Here is a 25,199-nt window from a genome sequence, read left to right on the forward strand (position 1 = left end):
TGCCCCCTTCCTATTATTCAGTGTTGTCCCAGTGCTTCTTGTTAGTATCCCCAGACTAGTGTCCCAAGACCAATGTCCCAAGACCAACGTCCCAAGACTAACGTCCCAAGACTAACGTCCCAAGACTAATGGCCCAAGACCAACGTCCCAAGACTATTGTCCCAAAACTAATGTCCCAAGACCAATGGCCCAAGACCAACGTCCCAAGACCACTGTCCCAAGACTAATGTCTCAAGACCAATGGCCCAAGACCAACGTCCCAAGACTATTGTCCCAAGACTAATGTCCCAAGACCAATGGCCCAAGACTAATGTCCCAAGACTAATGTCCCAAGACCAATGTCCCAAGACCAATGTCCCAAGACCAATGTCCCAAGACCACTGTCCCAAGACCAATGTCCCAAGACCAATGTCCCAAGACCACTGTCCCAAGACTGTTTCGTACCAAGACTGCTCTGGTCCAAGACTGTCCCAAGGCTGCACTGTCCCAAGACTGTCCCAAGACTGTGTTGCCCTAAGACTGTCCCCAGACTGCAATGTCCCAAGACTTCTTCGGTACTGTCCCAAGACTCGTCACTGAGTGTCTGGATATCGGGTCTCTTCTTTTTCGTTGTAGGGACTATTGAACCACTGTACATTTTACCACCACTTGAGCTCTAGTAAAAATTTTCCCAAAATCCCTATCTTACTGGTCAAAACCCAAATACTGACCCCTCTGTATTTGAAACTCTTAATTCCTCGCAGGTATCTTGTGATCACCTGTTCGTGAAAATACCAACAACAAATTTTCACCAAATTTTAATCTGGAAAAAATTTCAAAAACTTTCAAAAAATTTCTGGATGGGTGAATTCTCCTGAAATTCAAGGTTGACTGATGTCAATCTTTGTCCGAAAAAATGTCTGGTACCCGATTGCCACGCGTTTTCCTCCCCCCTGCTAGCGATCTTATGGGGTATCACAAAAACTATCTATGTCCGTTCCCCCCTACCGATCCGACCAGGGTACCTACCTTAACCTGATTCTAATTTTGGATATCCGCTTCCTGTAACCAACGCGTGTAAATATCTAATGTAACTAAGTCGACGATGCCGAGCTATTAGTTACTCTAATGTCCCCCCTTTTTACAATTTATAACCGCTAACCTCTTACCTAACCAGCCCCCTTTCTAACCTCCCCCCTTTTTAGCCCCCCTCTTAAGCCGAAAAATCCCTTAAGCGCCGGTTGCTAAACCTCTCGAGAGAAAACCGTAGACCTGTTTCCAGGCCTGCTCAAGTAAAAACGTTCCTCAAAACAGGGGGATTTCGCCTATCCAATTTTACACTTATCTCCTATTGTGTAATGTGGATTCTAACGATACCCGTTGCCCAACTTGAGAACACCCCTGTGCGTCCTCTTGTGGTGATCCTGTGCTGGTTGTCTCTGTTCTGTACTTGACAGCAGCACACTTTCCCACTTGGCTGGTCACCTCTTCCAGTCAAGTCTCCTAGTGGTCCGTTTCGATCCTTGTGAACCACTTTCCCACTCGACTGGTCACCCTTTCCAGTCAAGTCTCCCAGTGGTCCGGTTCGATCCTTGTGAACCACTTTCCCACTCGACTGGTCACCTCTTCCAGTCAAGTCTCCTAGTGGTCCGGCTAGGTTGCAATCTGTCTGAAAACCCTTAACAACGCCCCCACTCGGGCACCTTTTCAGAGTCATTTGTTTAAATTGCTAGATTGATCGAAACGATCTGTCTTATAAAACAGTATGGGTAATACTATTTAATTAATATGAAGGTTTGATCCAAATGATCTGGTATCAAAGTCACTGTCTTTTCGTTTTATGGTTTTTGTTCCTTTTTCTATACTTTTTTCTTGTTTTTGTTTCCCTAGTTCCCCCCCTTACTCGGTTAGCTAGGCCTCGTTCGGAGAGCATACCAGGAAGTTTTCTCAAGTTTTCTTAAAAAGCTATCACGGTACAACCGGAAAGTTTACACGTTCCCGCTGAACCGTACCAACGGTACTCTAGAATGGGCATGCAGCCCGGAGCTGTGTCAAGTGGGTTCGACTCCGTAGTCATGATGTCGTAAAAACACCCAGGAGCGCCATAAAAATACTATGTAACAGTCGCCTACTGCAATCACATATGAGGCTTAAGAAAAATAGGCCCTATAACCACTGGCTCAAGGGTCAGGGACACTATCTCTTGTGTTTTTCTACCTCAAGAACGGTCGGAGCCAGTTCGGTTTGCTTGCGACATGAGACTAGAACTCGCTACAGCTTGAAGGCTACTACCAAAATATCCCCCCACTCTAGAAAATAAGAACGTCCCCATACTTAGGTCTCAAGATACCCAAAATACGCGAACGCCGTTAAAAACAGGGTCGGAACAATCCGTTAAGTTACTTTTTATTGGACAGTGGAACTTTGATCCATTTCAGATGGATCAACCTAAACCTCGCCTTATCTCAACATAACAATCATAAAACACACTCGAGAAATTTAAATTGGGGACTCACATGTTGATGTTCTCGAGTACAAGGAGTAATTAAATTGGTAAGCAACTCAAGAATTAGGTAATATAACTAGATAAGTTTAATACTGGTCAGTTTTGGTAATCGAAGTAAATTCCGACTCTAGAAGTTGAGTTTTTGTATGAACCATTGGGACACTCAAGCTGTCCACCTTTCCATTGAAGGTTCACTCTAGTTCGTTCCGAATAGTCGTTCTTTCTTCTATTTATCGTCTCTCATCCTATTTCGGGATAAAACAGCTCTACTCGTGTCCTGTTTTATATCTGGAAATTGCGAACAGCAACTTCCCACTGTTTTTCCTGAGCAATTTCCCGCAATTGTAAATCCGGATGTTCTGATTTTTCACTTTCTGTTTTCAGTTGGTACGAGAAAACTGAGCATTACAGGCTCCATTCGAAATTTTGAAAATTAAAATTCCACTCGAAAATTACGTATTTTCGTGTCTCTCAAGGTCAAACTTCCAGACATGACCGACTGGCACAGTGCTTGATTCAGTGGATTCGAGAATCAGGAGGGGTTTCGGGATGTAACATTCGCCCAAATATCACACAGCGACGGAGCGTAGAAAAAGTACCTATTAACGACTGGCAGGCGTCAGTTACCTTAATGCTACTCGTTTTTCACCGTCTCGACCTTGCCAGTTGATTTTCTGGTCTGTTTAGGGCAAAGTAAAAAGTTACCATTTTTAGGCCATCAGTCAAACGACTTTTGATCAGCTTTCGTTTGCATGCGAACACAACCACATAGCTGAGTCTCGGATCCTCAGACTACGTGATTGTCATTAAAAACACGGCTCGAACAACCTATTTTAACATGTTTTTGTGTGACAGTTTTACATTAAATCCATTGGAGATGGATTGACCCTTTCCTTTTTCTATCTACTCATTTCCTGAAATATCAAATAATATCGGTGTTTAATTAAGATCTAGGACATTACAGCAGTTACAGCAGCTGTTATAGTCAGTTTTTCACAGTCCCTTCACATATAACAGTCTCTGGGGGACCAAGCCTCCGCTCCCGTGATTTTCTTGAGATAACACTCTTATCTCCTATATTTCGTGTCCAGGGAGGGTTCCGTGGTATTTCTCTTCCCCCCACTGAAGCCTCCGTTTCCACAAATATCTGTCGCTAAGGTCCTTATCGTGTGTTTTTGCCACGATAAGAGGCTTCGTAATTTTCTTGCACGACTGTTCTTCACAATCTCTATCGTGGTTCTGTTTTTCATCTTTTTTATTCAAAATGGCCGTCTTTTTTCTATTTCTCAGAAATGTTCTTCTTCCAATCGAAATTTTAAAAATAAAAATTCTAGAACATTCTGACCATCCGTCGCAACACTTTTTTGTTCATAAGGCCTTTAGTCACTCTTTTTTTCTGTCGCGGGAAGGTTATGCTGTGTCATCTGGCAGAATGGCACATAATCCCCGGACAAGTCTCCATCAATGTCCCTATTGATCGCATAACACCGGGTTATCGTCAAGTAGTTATCCAGTTTTCAGTAACCAATCTTACAAATTGCATAAGAAATTGAAATTTATCCACTCCACCTCAACTCACTACGTGTTCACAAATGGCATCGTACTACATCTCACTGCCTTTCAACATTTTCACAAAATTTGCACCATGAGGAGTGTCCTAGATAAAATTTCTTTTCTGACTACTTACGTCATCTCGCCAAAAAACTTCTTTTCGCCTCTGATTAAAAAATGGGACGTGGCACGGCCACGCACCCGTTAAAATTAACTTAACTTCACTCACCAAGTATAATCAGTCATTTATGCGGTCCTTTCAATATTAAAACTAAGAAACTCTGTGGCTAGGAAAGTTCTTGAATTACCCACCCTTCCCGAGCGAGTTTACTCAAACTTACCATGTCGCCACACAGTGAATTTGTGTCTTACACAGGTTAAAAACTTCAGTCGTGAATAAATAGGTATATATACTCACCTATGTTCCTTATATACATACATAGATAGTAGTAACTAAAATCAACAATTTCAACAATTTTAACAATTGCAACATTTTCAAAGTTTGGCCTGACCAAACTAGATCAAAACAAAAAGTTTAACAAGTTCAATAATCAAAACTTGGTTGATTTGTTCAAGTTTTTACACACAAAGACAATCAAGTTTTTCTCTCCTTCTCTTCTCTTCTTTGGTCATCTTCACTCCATCATTTCTCCATCCTGATGTTCAGCGTCACTGTCTTCCAGAACTTTCTCTAACATGTCCAGAGAGTTGCGGGCCGTGCCCCAACCCTCCTGTTCCAACAGCCTCGGTTTGCAACAAGGTAGCAAGTCCACATTCACCTTCTGCCCCCGGTTCCTGCAAAAGCTGTTGTGAAGACATAGGCTCACGTTTCGTTCTACGTCAGCTCTTAAGACCTCTTTCTTCTCATCTTCAGTAACACAAGGCGTTCCAGCTACCCGCTTCACCGCTGTGGTGACCGCGTTTCTGTGCGTCAAGAATGCTCGTTTATAGGCTCCTGGTCCTATATCTAGCTGGAAAGATTGATAGGCTTACGTGTTCCTTGACATGTGACGCTTCGCGCGTTCATACATCCAAGATGTCATCACTGCACGGAACCAAGGCATCAATCTTTGCCTTGACCATATTCTTTCAATGGCTTTAGGTATTCTCAGAACCTTGCAGGTGGTTCCGAAAAGATCCAATTCATGACTCATCTTCACGTTGCTCAACTGCTCAGGAGTCGGCACGGCCGTCTCCTGCTCACTTGTGTCTGCATTAGCCTCCAACCATCTCACTGCTAGCATGGCGCTAACCACCACGATTGACACTTGTTGATTCTGATCGGGCAACCCCGTGGAGTACAACTCCTCCACGTCCCAGACTAGGATCAGATTCCCGCGTTTGGGGTACCACAACGTCTGCGCCAAGCAGTGGCAAGGATACTCCCCATGGGTTCTCACTATGTTCCTTCGGGTCCGATACCCTGAGGCTCCCAGCAACGGTTCCACTTCCATCAGGATTCTATGTATATCGTCTTTCTCTTCTATGGTGGGGAATTCAGTGGGTAACGCTCCACTCGCTTTCTGCTTCTGGAACTCACTCACGTTGCCTTCGTTCAGTCTCATGAACTCTTCACCCACAACGTCTTGCAACTCGCCTTCGGATCTCTTCGGGACTGCCCGAAAGTTCTTTGCCAACAAGTCATATGACCTCTCTGACATTCTGGCCAACCTCACGCACTTTGGCACAGAGAAAAGTTGGTCAACCAACACTTGTTGCGTCCTCGCATCCATCACTACCATGTGCGTTGGATACTTGCTATTACAATATGGCGCGGAGCTTGAACCCACCATATATTTTGAACCAGTAGGTCTGTGATAGGCCTCACTATCCTTCAGATTCATTTCATTCTCTAGGGCTTCTCGCCAGCCTCCAATCTTTTGCTCTGTCTGTAATGCTCCAGGGAATATTTCCACGCTGAGGGACGTCACTAGCTCATGGGCACGCTCCAAGCGCTCGAGCGATTCTATCGAACTCGTCATGCTACAAAATCCCAAGGCTGTGATCAGGTTTACGTCCGTCACCCCATGGCAGTCCGCGACCAACTCCATGGCACTCTTATCTGACATGCTCAATCTTCCATATAATCGTGCCAGTTGTCGATGCTGCTCGCTTAGCGTAATCAGGCAGTGTCCCAGGTTACAAACATGTCCTTCCATCCCACTGTGTTGAGCCAAGCATGTGCCTTGCTTCAACCAATTACTCGATGTACCTTCCTCGGACAGCTCCGTGGACGGGTTGCTCTTCTTCTTCGTCAATCTCATGGCCAGCAGGTGTTGTATCATGGCCAGATCATGTAGACTCGCATCATCATCCCGGTCTAACATGATATCCGCGGTCATGTCCCAGATTAAGCCTGCGTTAGGATGGGGACACCAAGAAGGCTTCATGAGTTCCCACATCACTACTAGACTGGTTTTCGAGGGACCGTCCCAAGAACCACAATCCAAACTCACTTGCCCTTTTAGCTCGGGAATCGAGGGTTCGACCACTCGTTCTTCCAAAATAATTCCAAGCTTGGGTTGTTCCACCATCAACATTCCAATTTCCTTAATCCGTTCAACCCAGAAGTTGAGCACTGTGACTTGCTCATAGTCGAAGTATGCTTCCCTGGCTTCTTCGTTCACGAAGGGATTATACGCCATCCCCGGTATGCCAGACACATATTGGAACGACTTCAGTTTCCCTAGTGTTGCAAACTCCTTTTGTCCTCTGGCCGCTTCAATCAAGTCTCTGCTCACTCTCAATTCTTTGTTGGAGTATCTTCTCACCTCTTCCAACTTGCGATAGCTTTCCATATCATTCGACTCCTTGCTTGGCACGGTCAATGGCATGTCCTGATATAGCTCTAGGAGTGCCCTAAGGAAGTTCCTTTCGCAATCAACTCCCTTTTGCCGAATGATCTTTATACATTCTCCCAACACAGGAGTGGGGATGCGATCCACCACGAACCTGACAAAGCAAAGGGCATCCTTACGCTTAGCCCATGCTATCGCTGAATCGTCTTTCGAAATCAATGCTCGTAGAGCTTCCATTAACTCTAGCTCCTGTTCTCGTGACTTCGAGTCATTACTGGCTTCATACTCCGCCTTTTTGATGCCCATCAAGCACCAAGCCAGTCGTACTTGCAGATCAGTTCTCACGCAAGGATGAGCCAGGTATGCTGCTACCGACGCAGGTGCATTCATCGTCTCATCGAAGTATTTCTGGAGGGCCGCCCTCCAAGAACTCTCTAGCAGTTTTTCCAATCCAATTTCATTCGCTTCTGATGACATTACTGTGCCATACTCTTTTCGATTGAAGTTAGAGTTCTCCGTAAGCCCTTTCAGATATTCTTGCATGGCCCGCTTTTCACTCCAAGCCATCAGGTGCCCTCTCGCGGAGTTCCTCGCTTTCAACATCTCCACATAACATCCTGCCGGATCTCCCATGTGGACCGATTCCGGCACAGTTATTCGACTGTACTCGACCACGTCGAGTTGTCCTTCCAGTTTCAACTTGGCCATGTTGATTCGCGAGGGCCTATAATCTTCAAGTCCTCCAGATCCACATTGACTGATGATTTCCATTTCTAACTTAGTGTCTGCCAGGGCTCGCGCCGTCTTCTTCGATCTTGTGGCGGTTACGGTCAGACCTGCCAAGAGCATAGGGGGTATCAGATTCTCTTTTTCAATTCTGATTTAAAATTTTAGCACCAAGGTGGATCGTCCACCTTTATCTTTGTCAGAGTAGCACGAATAAGCGCTGTCACCTTGATGACACAAACATAAAACATATCATAACAATAACATAACATAAACACATAAACATCACACACCTATACTATCATATAAAAACCTAATTCCTAATACTGTACCTAAAACCTAACCTAAAACTTGACTCTAATTCTTATCGAGCAACTTAATAAAACCCACTTATCGCCGAGCGCAATTCTTAGCATATGCTCAGATAGTATTTTTTATGTAAGTAAACCTCTATGTCAGTCTCTGAAAATATCACATGCACAAGAGCGTACAACTCTCTCGGGTGTAGCTTCCCTCTATTGGGATCATAAACTGGCAACGAGAGAGAGGTCACACCTCTCTCAACCAGGAAATCCCTAAGTCGAGTCAAGGCCAATACCAAGCTCTCCGGATTCACGTGTTGCCTATCAGTAGCTTTCGTAACCAAAAAACACAAATATTTCCCTGGTATCTGTGATCGTCAGGATCGTCTCTTTTGGATCTGTCGGCAGATCATGGAGCCATTCGAGCACGCGCAAGTTTGTTAGTTCTTGCTCATGAGTCTGTTCCGCTTCTGGTTCGAACTCCACTTCCGGTTCTGATCGATCGTCGATCCAATCTTGATCCATATCGTTCACAAGGTCGATTTCTTCTAGCATCGCTACCTCGTCCAGCCCCACCAGCGAGTCTATGACATCACTCACTACTATCCGGTCTACAACGAAGTCCTCGCCATACGGATTGTATTTCTTCTGGTTTTTTCCTCTCTTACTTTGGCGTGTCTCCATAGTGAGCGGAAAGTCAGGCTGTATTCCTTTGTCAATTTCGGTTTGTTCCGGGCAATCCCAGTCTTCTTCGGCATAGGGTAGAGTTTCATCGTCCACCTCTACTCGCTCAGTCAACTCGAGATCCAGTGGTGGATCACAATCGTCCACCACCTCATTCCCGTCGTTCTTGTCGCGAGTACCCCTTTCATTCACTTCACAAGCAGGATCCACTATTAAATAGTCTCCCTCTTGCATGTCCGCTGGAATGCACCAATCCTCGGACGAGGCGTTGTGTGGTTTGATATTCTCGTAATGAGCCGCTCTTCCTGTGCTCAGCCGATAAAAACGACCTCCTTGATGCACCTCTGTTATCTGAAATGGACCACGCCATTTCTTTAATAGTTTCTTGGTTCCTTTTGGTGGAACCACTTCCTGGAACACCCAGACGTAATCGCCAACTGAGTAGGCTTTTGCATCGGCTGTTCTTTTATCAAACCTCCTTTTTTGTCTAATTTGCGCCTGTTGCGTATTCCTCCTGCATAAGTCATTAAGGTCCTGCTGTCTTCTAATAACGTCCCGCACGTACGTTTGCGGTGCTGTCCTCTTCCCTTCATATTCAGGGTAGAAGAACGTTAATGGGAGTGCTTTTTCGTGACCCGTCAGCATCAAATGCGGGCTTATTCCCGTAGTGGAATGCTCCGTGCTGTTGTAAGCACCCATCACTTGCGGCAAGTGCTTGTCCCAGTCATCCATATAGCGTGAGCAGTAGACTCTCAACATGGATACCAGTGTGCGATTCTGCCTCTCGACTAGGCCATTCGTTTGCGGGTGATAAGTGGTCGAGTGGGCCTGCGCTACCTGCGACCTTTTCATTAACTCTTTCGTGAGATCACCTACGAATGCTTTGCCATTGTCCGATTGGAACGTGATGGGGCAGCCATGCCTTGCTATCCACACGTTTATCAAATGATCGCACGTTTCTTCTGCCGATGCTGTCATGCAGGGTGCTGCCTCCGCATACTTCGTAAAATGGTCGATCATTACCAGCACCTGATTATAGCCCGTTGCTGTCATGCAGATTTTCTGATGATCAATTTGCACCACTTCGTTGAAACCTGACGATTCTATTGACTGTAGGGGGAACCTTAGTTTCCTGGGATCCTTTGCCTGTTGACAAGACAGGCATGCGGCTATCCATTTCTCACAAGCCTTCTTCAATCCCGGCCATTCGAATCGTTTTTGTATCCTGTTATACACTTTGTCCACGACTTGATGGCCCATCTGATCATGTGAGCGAAAGAGCAATTCGGTCTGGTACAACTGCGGTAACACTATTGAATTGTATTTATAGAGGACCTTGTCCTCCTCTTTTCGCTTGCATGCAACGATTCCGTCCTTATTCAGGTACAACAAGTCGTTTCGCTTCAGGTAGAATTGCTTCAGGATTTTGTAGCTGTCTTCTTCCAAGTCTCCCTTGTCAGGTGCTCCATTCTCAATCCATCTCTTCAGACTGCTCGTCATTCTATCATTTCGTTGAGCCCTTAGGAGATCCGACAGCCTGTACCTGGCTTTCAAATACGTCTTCACCACGTTCATCTGCCCACTCATTATCTCCGGAGCATGAGCATCGTCCATCAACTTGACACACCATATCCTTTTCAAAGGCGTCGCTTCTTGCACAGATGGTTCCAGATTGGTACGGACGACCGTACCATGTGGCAGCAATCTGGTTGGGCGTTTTGAAACTGCTATCAGCTCGAGCTCGTCTGCGGCATTATCTACCACAGTGCCCTCTTCATCTGAGGTGTATCTGTCCCTGTCTGGATCCTGATGTGTTTCTCGGTCCAGCCCACGCTGCTTCCAGTCTACCAATAAGGAGTGGATTGCGATCTCTGACATATCGGAGTTGGAAGCTGTTTCAGACGTGTTGTCCCAGGACTGGGGTCTCGAGTCACCACTTGAGTCGACTGATTCCTCAACATCATATTCCAAGTTGTCTGAGATGTTTCTTGACTCCCCGAACAAAACTCTGTCCATCGGTCGCTTTGAACCCGACTCCCCGGACAAAATTCTGCCCCTAGGTGGTCTAGTCAACCTCTCCCCGGACAAGTCGTCCTGCACGGGCTCAAAGGTGTCTGACTCATCAGAGGAGACGTCCTTGACTGGCTCGAAGGTGTCAGACTCCCCGGACATTGTCTCGTCCATGGACGAACAATCTGGGCTTGGCTCGTATTCCTCTTTTGCATCCGTGAAGTGCACTCTCCTCGTGAAGCTAGATTTCGACCTGATCCTGACTTCCTCAGCAGCTTGGTTTTGATTCGATGTTCCATATTCAGTGAACGAAGTTCTCAACAATACTTCTTTCGGCATCGAGGTCACCAGCTGGTTGACGATCGACCTGCAATCCCGTTCAACGCCTCGGCTGCGAATGGACACTGGCCTCTTCTCTGTTCTCTCGGTGACAGTCAACCTCTGCATGGTCTCCATCCATTCACGATCATGCCGATTCACTTCCCTATCCAACAAGTCACGGAGTTTTCCCATGACGTCCGGCGCCACGTTCACCGTCTTATTCAATAAAGCGATGCTGTTTATACCCAGCCTGGTCAGTTCTTGCTGTACCAAGTTGGATCGGACTAGCAGGTCCAACGGAACGGGTTCGCCTCTGGCTAAAAGCTTTATCTCCGCGGCCGTCTCCACTGGAAGGTCAGGGTGTCCAGGTATAGGATGTCCTGATTTGTCTAACCACCTAGTAAGTGGCAGCTTATCGTAGGTTTCTTTGTCCAGAAAGGAAAACCCGTCTTTGATCTCTGATTGGTTAGCCTGCTTCTCCTCGAGGCGCTCATAAAATTCTGTCTTTTTACTGAGGCTATCTGCGTTCTGGTGCTTGTCACGGTACGGTGCTCTATGATCATGTGGTATCCATCCAGGCGCACAATCCAACGACCAATATAGCTTTGGTCCATCGAATAGGTTTTCAGCCAGGCAAGGGCACGATTATCCACACGTAACTTGAAGGGAGCACTCCCCAAGTAGGCCCTGTATTTTTCCACGAAAGTGATCACCGCAAACATCTCCGCTTTTGGTGCGCCGTACTTCATTTCAGTATCACTCAGGACTTTACTCCCGTAGGCTATCGGACGAAGAACCGTTCTCCCGTTCCACTCCTGCTCCTGGTGAAGTATGCCCGATATCGCAACCACTGATGCATCCGTGTCCAGCACGAACATTCCCTTCTCTTTTGGCATGCCGAGGACCGGTGCCTCGCAAAGTTCACGCTTGATGTTTTCAAATGAAACTTGTGCCTCATCAGTCCAGGTGAACTTTTTGCCCTTGTTTCTCATCAGCCTCTGCATGGGGTATATCTTGTCAGCATACCCCTTTATGAACTCTCGATAATAATTTGCGAATCCCAGAAAACTCATCAGCTGTGTATCTGTCTTAGGTGCCTTCCAGGTCAGCACTGCTTCAACCGCTTACTCTTTTCATTATACATTCTTGGTTCGCATGTAATGGACATTTAGTTACATCAAACTTCTTCAAGTTCTCCACACTCAGAAAGTCTGTGTTCAGAGGCAAAGCGTAGCCAAGTTTCTTTCCCCTCTGTATTGTCACTGTTGTTGCTTCTGTGTTCAATAACACACTCACACACAGTCCGCTCTGAGTGAGTGAGAAGCTTCTTCCTAAAATAGCCGAGCTTTTACTGTTTGGGATTGGTACCAGACACACCTGTCTGTCATTGCTGAGTTCATTCAAGTTCCTCATCCTAAACGTCGCTACTACGGCTTGGTTCGGTTTTAATCTAACTTTTCGATCCAGAAAAATCGGCACCTTGGCCTGATTAATTAAGATCTTATTGAGGGGTCTTTTCTCATACTTTCTTTCAGGATCCTTGATCCTAATCAATCCGTCATTGAGATCAATCGTGACGTCAAAGTTGCGAACAAAATCCCTTCCTAGGATGAACTGGTCGGATTCATCCAAATTCTCTACTACTAGGAAGCTCATCCAAAGATGTCTCCCTCCGAGCTGCAGTGAGATGATCGGGGTTCGTCCGGCGACATAGATCGCTCCCTGATTTGCAGCTGCCAACCTGATGTTTGTCGGTATGAGATCCGATCTTTCGAAACCCATGTCGGTCCAAGTTTTGACTGGCATGATACTAACCACTGCTCCCGTGTCTAGCAGTCCCTTTACTGAAAGTTGTCTGCCTTGCACGTCCAGAACGTGTGCGGCCAGATCGGCCTCGCAACCAATATGCACCGCATCTTGTTCGAGCATCGCGTTGTGTCCGATTCGTCTGACCTTCAGCTCCTCTTGACCAATGTATATCCGGCCAACCTGATCGTTCGCATCAGTTATGTGAGCTTTCGTGTAGATATTGATGCCATCCACATTCATCAGAATCAGGTAAGGGCCATGGACATCGATATAATGTCCGTCCACTTTCATCAGCCTCGGACCTCCCGTTGTGAGCAGCGCTCGCACTGCCCTGGAGTCCAGTTTGGGATCCTTCTCCTTCAGGTAGTCGGCATAGATGTCCAGGTGGATTAGCGTAATCTCGGATGGTTCACTCAAGTTCTTGACCACCTGGTGCCCTGCGACTGAGATGATGGACATTATTTTGGTCCCCGCCTTCGTCATGCCGAAAGTCTTGCCAGATATAACGTTCAGTTTTAGTCCCTGTTTCTTGGGCTCCTCTTTGTCTTCTGCTTTTGTCGCTTTACCGAGGACATTAAGACTCTCCCGAAGATCTGTGCTTTCCAGCTCCGACCTTACCCATTGCTCCACTTCTTTCGTGGCAAGGTCCTGTTTGACATTCTGCAGCGCTGTCCTTGCCGCCAGGCCGTAATCCACCTTGAGTGGACTAGACGACTCTGCTTCGAGGTTCGAGGCTACCACCTCGTCAGGCCATGTCTTAACCTTTTTGGTCGCAAAGGTGCTCGGTGTCGTTTCCTTTCTCCGAGATTCAGCCTCGTTCATCAGACGTGCTCGACTGGCCTTGACACCCGAAAGCGCCTCTTCGTGGCGGGGATGTTTCGCGTCCGCTACTGCGTCCCAAAATTGAGTACAATCCGACTTGAAGTGTCCCTCCAAATTACAGAAGAAACACCTCGGACCATATTTCATGATGAGCCCCCTGACGTACTCCTCATGATCCTCGTCGGTCGCGTCGGCGTCCTCGAGAAAGTGGCCTATGGCCTTCATGTTCTGTTTGTATGCAGAACACGCAGAAACGTGATGGTCCATCGAACCACAATTCGCGCACAACCTCCTCTTGTCCATGTCATCGCGAGGTTTGTACCAACTGGAATTCGCACCAGTGTTTGTCCCGCTATAGTTGCCATAATTGCTGTAACGGTTTTGCGCCCTCGGTTTTATGAGTAAATACTCGCGTGACTTCATACGCAAGTCGTCGGGCGTGGGTACCTGGTCAACCGACAGGGTGAAGTGAGTGGCCAACATCGTCTTCAGCTCCTCACTCCTTACTCCATCCATAAACTTCGAAGCAATCGCCAATTTTCGCTCGGATATTCTCTCATCCGGGTTGCTTCTCCTCCTGAGCAATTCAAGGTCGTCCAAGAATTTATCTATTGATTATTCATCTCTCTGACGCCTCTTCTCGAACTTCACCATGGCCTGGTGCCCTTGTACTCCAGAGCCGAAACGATTCAGCAGGATGTCGAATATCTTGCGAGCGCTGTCTCTCTCATTGGCTCTTTTCGCCATTACACAATTTAATGCAGTACCCTCCAGGTTGCTTGTCAGCGCGCTGCACTCTTGTTTCTTGGAGAGATTCTCTTCCTCAAAGTGCAACTTCATCACTTCTATCCAAGTATCAATGCAGCCGTCTGAATCGTTTTTATATGACTTCGGCTTTTTCAGTGTTCTTCTTGACCTCTCTCCTCTCTCGGTTGACTTCGAGAGCTTGGTGATGAATGTTTCAAGAGATCTGTTCAGAGGCTCAAACATCGAGGCATACATCGTTGTGTCTTGCGAGACTGTAGTCAGATCTGGTACTGAACTGACTTGTGGCACGGTTGGCAATCTTGTCTCCGGGGTGGCATCTGCCTCCGGCGGTACTGGATTCGTCCAGCCAGGCCTCTGCGGGGCTGCCCTTGGCCGCTCCTTGTTTCTATGTTCGTAGTTCGTTCTCGAGCCTTGCTGGGCTCTGGCACTGTTGCCCGTACCATCTCCAACATTCGCATGGCTTGAGCGCTCCCTTGAGTTGGAATGCTCCTGCCAACTACTCCCATTCAGGATCGCGTCAAGCTTCCGCATCATCAAGTCAGATTTGGCGTCTAACCTCTTCTCCAGGCCAGTCATCGTTTGGGCGTAGGTATTATCATGATCATTCAATAATCGCTCGATCTCTCTTGTCATCCTTGCCTCTCTTTCCTCTGACTCTTTGTTTGCCTGTGCCAGGCTCTCAGCCAGGCATTGATCGGCGTTACGAATCAATTGAGCCTGATTAAACCTCGCCTGCGACTTCACGTGCGTTAGCTCGTCTTTCAAACTCTCTCGACCATGGTGAGCTCTCTCGTCAACTTGATCTATCTTCTTAGTCATGTCCCGCCTCAATTCATCCAGGCCATTCATCACACCAGCGAACATATCACTTATGTCACCAGCTGCCCCCAGTGGCGGGGTTAGCCCCAGAGAAGACGAGGTCAGCTGCGGCTGTAGCCTAGTACTCGATGACGCACCGCCCTTTTGCTTGTGCATTGACGTCATTAGTCTGTCAAATGTTGATGATGCTCCCATCGTTATCCCATCTGACATAGGCCTGGTCGGCGAGACAGAAGACGCCTCCCTGCTCATGTCGTTCCTTGGGCACGGTGTGAAGTTCACATCCGGATGGGTTATTTCCGGTTGGCCGTAACTAGAGGATAGACCTCCGGCTTGTAGCGACGTCACGCGCTCATCGTACAAAGACTTCCAACTTTTCTTTGCCTTCGAGAACGTCTGCTCTTCACCCGGACTCATACTCGACATCATCGCGTTGTTGCTCTGTTTGGCCAAAGATGAGTGTGCACTTGTCGGATGTGAATGTTCCTTTCTCCATTTATAGCTCTTAGTGTCTGATTTGGACATTCCCCTGTACAACACTTCCTCCCGAGGTTCGACCTCGGGACGCTCCGAGGTCTCCTCTGTCCTCTCGGCTTCCTCCCGTTCGAGGACCTCATCTGGCTCAAAGTCGGGTCGAATGAGCGTTCGCTCCCCTTCGTCAAAGGGATCCACCAGCGTTTCGCTCGCAGGCTCGGCCTCGGCGCTCCGCCTTTGATTGCCATCGAGGTTTTTCTCGCTCCTTAGTTTCATTTCGCTCACTGAAAGATCAGGTTGACCTTTAGTCGATTCGTCTTCAGCAAACGCGTCGGAAGCGCTGCTAAACGAGGTTTGGCTACGCCTAGTTCTAAACTTCCGCGTGCTTCCCTTGCTTAGCCTGGCAATTTTAGTAGTCGATCCTAGCGAGTCCCTGCGCTGCATAGTTTTTAACAAATTAAAGTATTCGTAATTTGATGGCAATGCAAACGTACCACAAACAAGATTTAGTTAAATCACTTAACGCTGCCTACTCGATTCCGTCAGTATCAAAATGTCTCTTAGATCTCTCACGACTAAATTAGTGACTCAGCTAAAGTTACACACAGGGTCTACCCAGTATTGATATAATGCTAACTCAACCCGGTTGTATAGTATAACAGTATCACTAAGTTTCCACAAGATATAATCGACACACAAAACACAATCGATAATCAGATAAGAATATCCTACAGGTGACAGCGACCTTTTGTCAGTATAAATTTATCGCCACACAATTTATCAAGTCACTGCTTTGTTAAAATTAAACAATCTTTGATAAAAAGCAGTGATGATTCAGAAATAGATAAATAAAACTTAGTCTTAAAGAAAAAGACTTCCCCCAATCGGAACGATCCGAAAGAACGAAGCCCAGGACACAGTCTTCTCAAGTGGGTGTGTGTCTGCCTAATACACCCACCGAGGTCTTCTTTTAGGTGTCCTGCGATTGCCCGAGCTGTCCTACTAAGTAGCTCAAGGCAACCTCTGATCGAAAATTCTTCAAATCTATGAAAAAGCTCTCCCACACTCGGACTGCTCCAAGTGCACGAGAGTAGGGAACAATTTTTCTTCTCAAGTGGGTGTGTATTTGCCTAATACACCCACCGAGGTCTTCCTTTATTTGTTCCCGGATCGCCCGAACTTTCCTATTAAGTAGCTCAAGGCAACCACACAACCAAAATCACAATCAAAAAAAAAAAATTTTGTCCGGGTACTTCTAATACACCCAATGTAGAACCCAAAGTTGATCACGAATTTCCGGGTCAAAATGGGTTCTTATGATCCTAATAAGCGCGCCTAATATCCTAATATGATCCTAATTAAATGGATATTATCCGTTTCCCAAATTGCCACCGAAAGTTTACTCAAGTCTCTAACAAGGAAGATCGTTGGAAGGTTTAAGACGCTCCGGAGGGTTACCTCGGAGGGTACCTTGATCACCCAAGTTACTTCGGAGGGTACCCTAATCACCCAAGTTACCTCGGAGGGTCCCCCTAAATTTACTAAGGAGGGTCAATAAGATGCTTAATATGCTCCGGAGGGTTACTTCGGAGGGTACCTCCAAAATTTTCAAATTTTTCGATCTCGCTTAGAAGGTTCTCCCCCTCGCTTCAAAAAGCGTCAAAACAAGCTAGGAGCTCTAAGGGGAGCTGTTTTAACTTCTTAGGGTGATCTCGTGGAAATTTTCCACTAAGGAGGGTTGCTAAAGGGTTTAGCTGACTCCGGAGGGTCACTTCGGAGGGTTCCCCCAAAATCAAGAAAAAGGGTTATATCACCGCATTAAAGCCTCTGAAAGCGGTCTACCTGACTTAAAACTAGGTTGGCTGACACGGTCAACCTTCCCAGTTGAATAAAAAGATGTTTTGATAAAATTTTCTGCCGCTCGGAGGGTTGCCCGTGATTTGGACCCTCCGAACCAACAAATTCTAAAAAAGTTTTCTTTTCCGAAATAATCAACCCAAAAACGGTTGCGATTCGGAAAAGTGGTCAAAAACGTCGACTTTTGGTACCAAAATTATCCCAATCGGATAACTAGTCTTTGAGAAATCGCCAAAAACGCGTTCGTCAAAATGGCCTCTTTCACCACCTGTATAGGATCTGAAAGACTTTTTCGCAATTCCGGTCGAAAGTGCCTAAAAATACTTGAAATGAGCGTAGTAGCCCTGTACCGCACTGGAATAATGCAAAAAACCGGACCAAAATTGGTTTGGAAACAAAAATTTGGCCAAAAACTATCAAATTTGGACCCTCCGATTCCTTCCTTTTCCAAACCTTAAGTCGTTAGCTCTATCCACGGAGCTACTCGGAAGGTTACCCAAAAATTTCTCTAGTAACCGAGCACGTTGTGCTAGCACGCTCCTAACGCAAAAAATTTTATTGCTCTAACTCTAAAAACTCAAAAACTCGATCCCCAAAACAGATTGACAAAATTCAAAAAATTATCGAAATTTTGACCGAAAAATTTTGGTTTTTTTCAACTTCTACTGAGTCTTTTCTCACGCGGTTTCTTTAGTTAGGGGGATCGAACTACGTAGCTACTCCCTATATAAAAGCTTTTTGTTGTTCGGAAAAGCTCGGATATCCAAAAATTTGGGGGTCTACAGTTTGATCGAAAATCGATGATTTTCGACAAAATTGGGTGTTTTTTGGATCTAATTGAGGAGATAAGTAATATATAATAAGGATAATAATCTATTAATAGTCGTTAATGAATAGTACTATACCCTCCTTTGCACCAAAATATCCGAATTAAGACCCTTAACTCGGAAATTTGTAATCGATGGAGGGTACAATCGGACCGCGCCAATCGTGCCCCCCACCACTTAAGTTTTAATGAAATAGTACCCGAACGATACTAAAATTGCTTCAACGATACCCAACAGTCGTTGCGGATGTTGTCCTTGATGTCCCTGTTGAGTGTGGAACACGTTGATCAGCTTGCCACTCTACCCTCCGGCCACCGGCAAAATTACCATTAACGTGCTTAAACACTCAAATTACACTCGAGGGAGGGTATCCAACCCTTCACCAAAACACACAATCTTTCTATCAGAAACGATATAAATCAATCTGAAACAACAACAAATAGGAAGGTCAGATCACATCTCGTCCGGAAATAACATATAAACTGTCACTTTATGTTTTTTACTGTTTTTGGTCTTTTTTGGACTTTTTTACTGTTTTTTGTACTTTTTTGTTTTTAAATAAATTTATTTTTGGCTTTTTCTTGGTTATACACTATTTTTGTTTGGTTTTACGCTTTCTCTTTAGTTGTTTTTGGTCCGGGGACCTCGGGACAAGCGGGTTCATGACTTCCCACCTAACCCTCCGGCCCCCGGAATTTTCGGTGTTAACTAAGTTAAAAAGCTAAATTGCACTAGATGGAGGGTACGCACCTTCCCCCTAGTACAACAACGGTCATTAAGACCTCTAACTCGGGCATACGCCCGGAGCGGAGGGTTCGTCACTGAAACGCTTGCTGATCATGATGGTTTCATGCCTTTAACAGGCCCACCCAGGAGCGCCATAAAAACGTCTATGTAACATTCGCCCAAATATCACACAGCGACGGAGCGTAGAAAAAGTACCTATTAACGACTGGCAGGCGTCAGTTACCTTAATGCTACTCGTTTTTCACCGTCTCGACCTTGCCAGTTGATTTTCTGGTCTGTTTAGGGCAAAGTAAAAAGTTACCATTTTTAGGCCATCAGTCAAACGACTTTTGATCAGCTTTCGTTTGCATGCGAACACAACCACATAGCTGAGTCTCGGATCCTCAGACTACGTGGTTGTCATTAAAAACACGGCTCGAACAACCTATTTTAACATGTTTTTGTGTGACAGTTTTACATTAAATCCATTGGAGATGGATTGACCCTTTCCTTTTTCTATCTACTCATGTCCTGAAATATCAAATAATATCGGTGTTTAATTAAGATCTAGGACATTACAGCAGCTGTTATAGTCAGTTTTTCACAGTCCCTTTACATATAACAGTCTCTGGGGGACCAAGCCTCCGCTCCCGTGATTTTCTTGAGATAACACTCTTATCTCCTATATTTCGTGTCCCGGGAGGGTTCCGTGGTATTTCTCTTCCCCCCACTGAAGCCTCCGTCTCCACAAATATCTGTCGCTAAGGTCCTTATCGTGTGTTTTTGCCACGATAAGAGGCTTCGTAATTTTCTTGCACGACTGTTCTTCACAATCTCTATCGTGGTTCTGTTTTTCATCTTTTTTATTCAAAATGGCCGTCTTTTTTCTATTTCTCAGAAATGTTCTTCTTCCAATCGAAATTTTAAAAATAAAAATTCTAGAACATTCTGACCCTCCGTCGCAACACTTTTTTGTTCATAAGGCCTTTAGTCACTCTTTTTTTCTGTCGCGGGAAGGTTATGCTGTGTCATCTGGCAGAATGGCACAGGACTGAAACTTTTATCATCTTATATGAACTTTTAGCTTCCCTGTCATGTCCTGAATTGAATTTAATTAACATCTGAATTCATTCTGCTAAGATGAGAAGCTAGGAGTTGGGGGAAAGGGTTGATCCATCTTCGATGGAGATGATGATTTTTATCTACTGAACAAAAACAATAATAATTCAATAAGTAGTAGTAGCCCTGTTTTTAGGAGTGACCTCGTGGTCTGGGGATACTGAGACCCAGCCATGAGCTCACTATTTCTGCATGTAATTAAGTTAATTTGAGTGTTTTGACCGAAGCCGAAAGCAGTAACGTTTTTGTCGACCCGATGTTAGAAAGACCACCGAAAGTACTGGCTTGGTAGAGACGGTGAAAAGCATGCAAAGCTCTGTTTAGACGTTAGCCAGTCGTCTTAGGACTTAGTTTTATTCTCCGTCGATATGTATCTTCCGGGCGAATGTTACACTAAGATATGGATTCGAACTACCAAACACTCCACATACAAGCACATGTGCACAACCGTTCACACTGACACATTCTTCACACTGCGCCAGAAGTGGATACACTCACCTAAGACATAACGGAACTCGTGACACTTTGCGACACTCCTGGACGAAGTATGCCACGATTGTAAACTAGAGCCGAAATTTCAATCGGCCTAAGCTTTCACAGCAGAATATCCACTATTGAAGATGACGCTCGACTTGTCATCAAGGCAAATGAACTCTGGGAAGGTAAACATTTTGAAACCCCATGCTAAATGCAGCCCTAAAAACTATATCTGACGCCTACAAATATCATGAGTGTGTCAAATTTTTAAAATACCAACAAAGAAATCTGGACGTGGAACACATCAGCTTTGTTCCACTAATTTTTTCGTGTTTTGGAGGAACAGCACCAGGCTCTTCAAAAACCGTCCTGAAACTAGCAGAGAAACTAAGCGAAAAACGGGACGTATGATTTTTGGAGATAGTAAACTCTATATCAAAAATAAATTTTGCTCTTCAGGAGTGCAATCCTCCGCCTCAGGGGTTGCAAAAAACTTGTAAATACATCCAACATAGACAATTCCATTTATGATATATGGAATTGTCCCTGGTCTCACCCTCAACTGCTGGTACCTTGATGATGGGATTTGTGCCGGCGACGAAGACTCCTTGCTCAAGGCTCTCGAACTCATCACTTCCAACGGCTTGCATCTCGGCCTCAAAGTCAAGCACAGTAAGTGTGAGTTGTGGGCCCCTGTGGAGTTCTCCTCCATCCCCGTCTCTATCCCGAGAGCAGCGTCTAATGGCTTCGAGCTTCTTGGCGCCCCCATTGGTGATACTGAGTTCTCAGTTAAAGTCCTGGACAAACGCATCTCGAAGGCCACCAAATGTCTTGAAAAGTTACCTCTTCTTGATCACCCCCAGCTCCCACTTGGCATCACTCGCACTTGCCTTGCTGCTCCCAAGCTGACGTACTCTCTTCGCACTCAGCCGCCCTCTCAGCCTGTCGCAGCTTCCCTGCAAGTTTTTGATGAACTCCTCCGCGATGCTCTTTCTGTCATAGTTGGCTCACCTGTTCCTGATCTTGCCTGGTCCCAGTCTTCCCTGCCTATCAAAGATGGCGGACTTGGCGTCCGGCAAGCTCGCGACCAACTCATCCCTGCCTTCCTAGGGTCTTCGTGTCAGTCAGCTCATTTGGTCTCGTTTCTTACCGAATGCGACATCACTGATACGCCGGAGTTCCTGCGTGCCTCGAACGACTTCTGTGAACAGTCTGGAAGCGTTAACACTCCCGGTTTTACTCAAGAAGCTTTCCAAGAGAAACTCGATAAGGCCACCTACAACGCGTTCTTCTCGTCTCTTCCCGATTCCCGCGAGCAAGCTCGTCTTCAGTCGCTCTCTCTGCCTTACGCCGGCGCTTGGCTTACCGCACTCCCCATTAAAGGTCTTGGCCTCCACCTGCTACCTGCTGAGTTCCAAGCTGCTGTCAGATACCGCCTTGGTCTTCCTGTGTTCGCGTCTGCTCGTAGGTGCCCCGCGTGTCCGTCTGGCATTCTGGACGTCCTCGGGGACCACGCTGTCGCTTGTGGGGGGAGTGGTGGCCGGATCTCCCGTCACGACAGACTACGGGACATTATTTTCAATGCTACCTCGGCTGCCTCTTTAGCCCCCATCAAGGAGCAACGGAACCTCATCCCTGGAGAACGGTCCAAACCCGGCGATATTATTATCCCTACTTGGAGCGCTGGTCGCCCAGCTGCTTTCGACGTCACCGTGACATCCCCGCTGCAGTTATCTCTTCTCTCTCGTGCGGCGGAGACCCCCGGGGCGTCCCTGGAAGTTGCTGAGGACCGCAAATTTTCGAAACACGAGAAAAACTGTGAGGAACAAGGAATCAGTTTTTTCCCGTTAGCAGTCGAAACGCTCGGGGGTTGGTCCGCTTTAGCTATCAAAACCCTCAAGTCAGTTGCTATCCTCGCTGATGCCAGACGTTCTGGTTCACGTGACGCTCGCGTTGCCCCAGTTCGCCTTCTCCAGAGCCTCTCAGTGTGCCTCATGAGAGGAAACGCCACTATGATTGTCAGCCGGGCCATCTAGTCTTGTGCAGTTTATTACGTTTTTTGCATTCCCAATTCTGGTGCTCCTTTGTTCCTTTGCTGTTAGCGCATTCCCCCTCTCTTTTCAATCCTCAATGATTCATCCCACATTTGTTGTTTGTTTTGTATATGTCTGCCATAGGTTTTATCTTTATTATTTTATGATATAATCGAGGAGGGTAGATTTTAATTGAGAATTCACTGGATGCTTTAAAATTGACTATTTTTATTTATTCATTAAATTTTGCCGATTTATTAATATAGCGTTGGTATGGGCATATCCAACCTGTGCACGGACCGTCGAATTGACCCTCTCATTTCACCCAGTGTTCTCGTATTCAGAACATTGTTGTTCTGACTAATGAAAATGGCGAGGATGTTTGTATTCGGGTGTTTTAGTTTTTTTCTGTTTTCCACGCTAAATCAGGTACCACAATTACTTTTTGGAATGGGTCGAGTGGTTGATTATTTTAAGTGCAGTTCATATCCGTAGTGAAAAGGTAGCCGAACTCCACTATCGAACAGCGAAAGTGCAAAGTTCACGAAAAACGTGATCGGCTTCTAGTATCGAAAGTAGAATTTAAATGTCGAATTTCCCAGAGAAATAAAAATATTACCTTTTGATCCAATTTTCTCGAATTGGGTTAACTTATTTAAGTGTCATTCTTAATACGTTTCAGAAAATCAGAGAATTTTATTTCAGATATTTCATGTAAACTGCTTAAGAGTCTGTAATACGTCTTTATGCTATCCAACTTATTGATAATTATTACCTTGTTACTGAATTCGGGAGCCGTTCTGAATTTGAAAATCAAGCCACCTTCAGAATACGAGGATACGAATAGCCTAGGAAATAGAGTGAAATTATTTTTGTATAATTTGCAAAGTCTTCGGATTTTTCTTGCAATATGGAACGTTTTCATCATGTTTTGCATGATCACCATCTTTTCATGATTGTCTTTATAATTGTCGGTAGTTGTTATCATTGTACAGGTGAGATGCAGGTATTGACGGATAGTAATTGGACTGCGGTTTTACAGGGTGATTGGTTTGTTGAGTTTTACGCTCCGTGGTGCGGTGCGTGCCGTAGTTTTGAGCCAATTTGGCAACAGTTTAGCGAGCAGTCTGACTCACTTGGTGTCAAAATAGCGAAAGCTGATATAACTGTTGAAAGTGGATTGGCGGCTCGCTTTCTGGTGTCTCAGCTGCCAACTTTGTACTATATAAATGAAGAAGGAACATCGTTTAGAAAGTACACAGGGAAAAGAAGGATCGACAATCTGGAGAAGTTTGTCAATGAGAAACAGTGGCAACAAATTGAACCAGTTGTGTGGTACTTGAAGCCAAACTCAGTGCCTATGACTGTGGCTGGCGCGTTGGCTGGAATCGGAGAGTCAGTGCGATTCCTTGTCCAGATTCTAACTGACCAGTACTCTGTACCAATGTGGTTAATTATAGTCGGTATGGTCGTGGCAACTATAGTTGTTGGAGTTATCATGGGACTCGTACTTGTCGGAATAGGCGGAGTTATTTTTCCTGCGAAACGACAACAACCACCTCGAGGTACTCCGCAAAAAGCTGTAACAGCAGTGGGGAAAGAAGTTGAAAGCGAAAGCACCGCTGCTGGCGGCGACACGAAAAAGGATAAATAGTTATGGACTTCAGTGATCAGAGAGAATGTTCTTATCTGCTATCAATTCTATCTTTCTACTATATATGAGTATCTACTTTGTAAATATTTTGGCTGTTGGAATAGCTCGAAATTAAGATTTTTTATCCAGTTACTTTAGCTAAAGACAGCAGATAAGTCATTTTTAGGGGGGGGGGATCTTCCGAGCAGAAAATCTAGGCAAAATCTGCTTGACAGCTTGAAAGAAACTGATTTTTTACCCTTGCGACCAGCTATGTAATTGCAACCATCTTTTTTGAAAAGGCAGGTTATATTGGTAGGAAAATGGTTGACTTTTAGAGTGGATTTTCTGACATAAGATTATATTGCCGGATTATAGGTACCTAAAGAAATTGTGGTATAATAATGCTTTAATAGTTGCCCATAGGGTTTCAAAAAGTCAAAAACACCGGTTTGAATTTCCCTTTTCTCAGGCTGAATGATAACTTGTTTACACTTGCGAGAGCAAGTGTCTTGTGATCGGGAACTAGACTTTTACCCGTAAACAACTTTTCTTAGAAATCTCACTTGCTTTTCTTAATTGCTTTATTATTGAACCTTAACAACTTCCATGCTTGTTTCCATTTGGCTTAGAGGTAACGTGGTTGCCTTAGTGCCCTAGGTCTGGAATTTGAGTCCCGACCGGACCTTTTTTCAGCTTGAATGAAATTGAAAATGTCTTGTTTATGCCGGCTTAGTTGTAACATCGGGGAGTTTTCTAGAGCTGTCAGCAATTGTCATAGTAGATGCAAATTTTTATGATTTACTGTGATTTGTAAAATTAATAGCTCTGACGTTGTATATATATTTTTTGGTTTTCCTTTTTTTCTCTTAGAAGCGTTTTTGGCCTAAATGTGTTCGGCTTATGTTCTATCGGCTCAGTTACTTTATTTTGTGTCGCTTCAAAGGCAAAGGACGAA

At 45.4% G+C, this 25,199-nt stretch overlaps 2 protein-coding genes across 3 annotated transcripts in view; both read left to right on the forward strand.

Annotated features, from left to right (window-relative positions):
- The window catches only part of LOC134844053 (UBX domain-containing protein 6-like), a 397,957-nt gene that overhangs the window by 337,559 nt on the left and 35,199 nt on the right, over window positions 1-25,199 (forward strand). The window lies entirely within an intron of this gene.
- On the forward strand, window positions 23,411-24,386 carry LOC134843962 (thioredoxin-related transmembrane protein 1-like). The gene has a single exon (XM_063860343.1). The coding sequence runs from the start codon at window positions 23,519-23,521 to the stop codon at window positions 24,260-24,262; it is 744 nt and encodes a 247-aa protein (XP_063716413.1). The 5' UTR covers window positions 23,411-23,518; the 3' UTR covers window positions 24,263-24,386.

This window comes from Symsagittifera roscoffensis, chromosome 4, assembly GCF_963678635.1.
Source record: "Symsagittifera roscoffensis chromosome 4, txSymRosc1.1, whole genome shotgun sequence".
Lineage (NCBI taxonomy): Eukaryota > Metazoa > Xenacoelomorpha > Acoela > Convolutidae > Symsagittifera > Symsagittifera roscoffensis.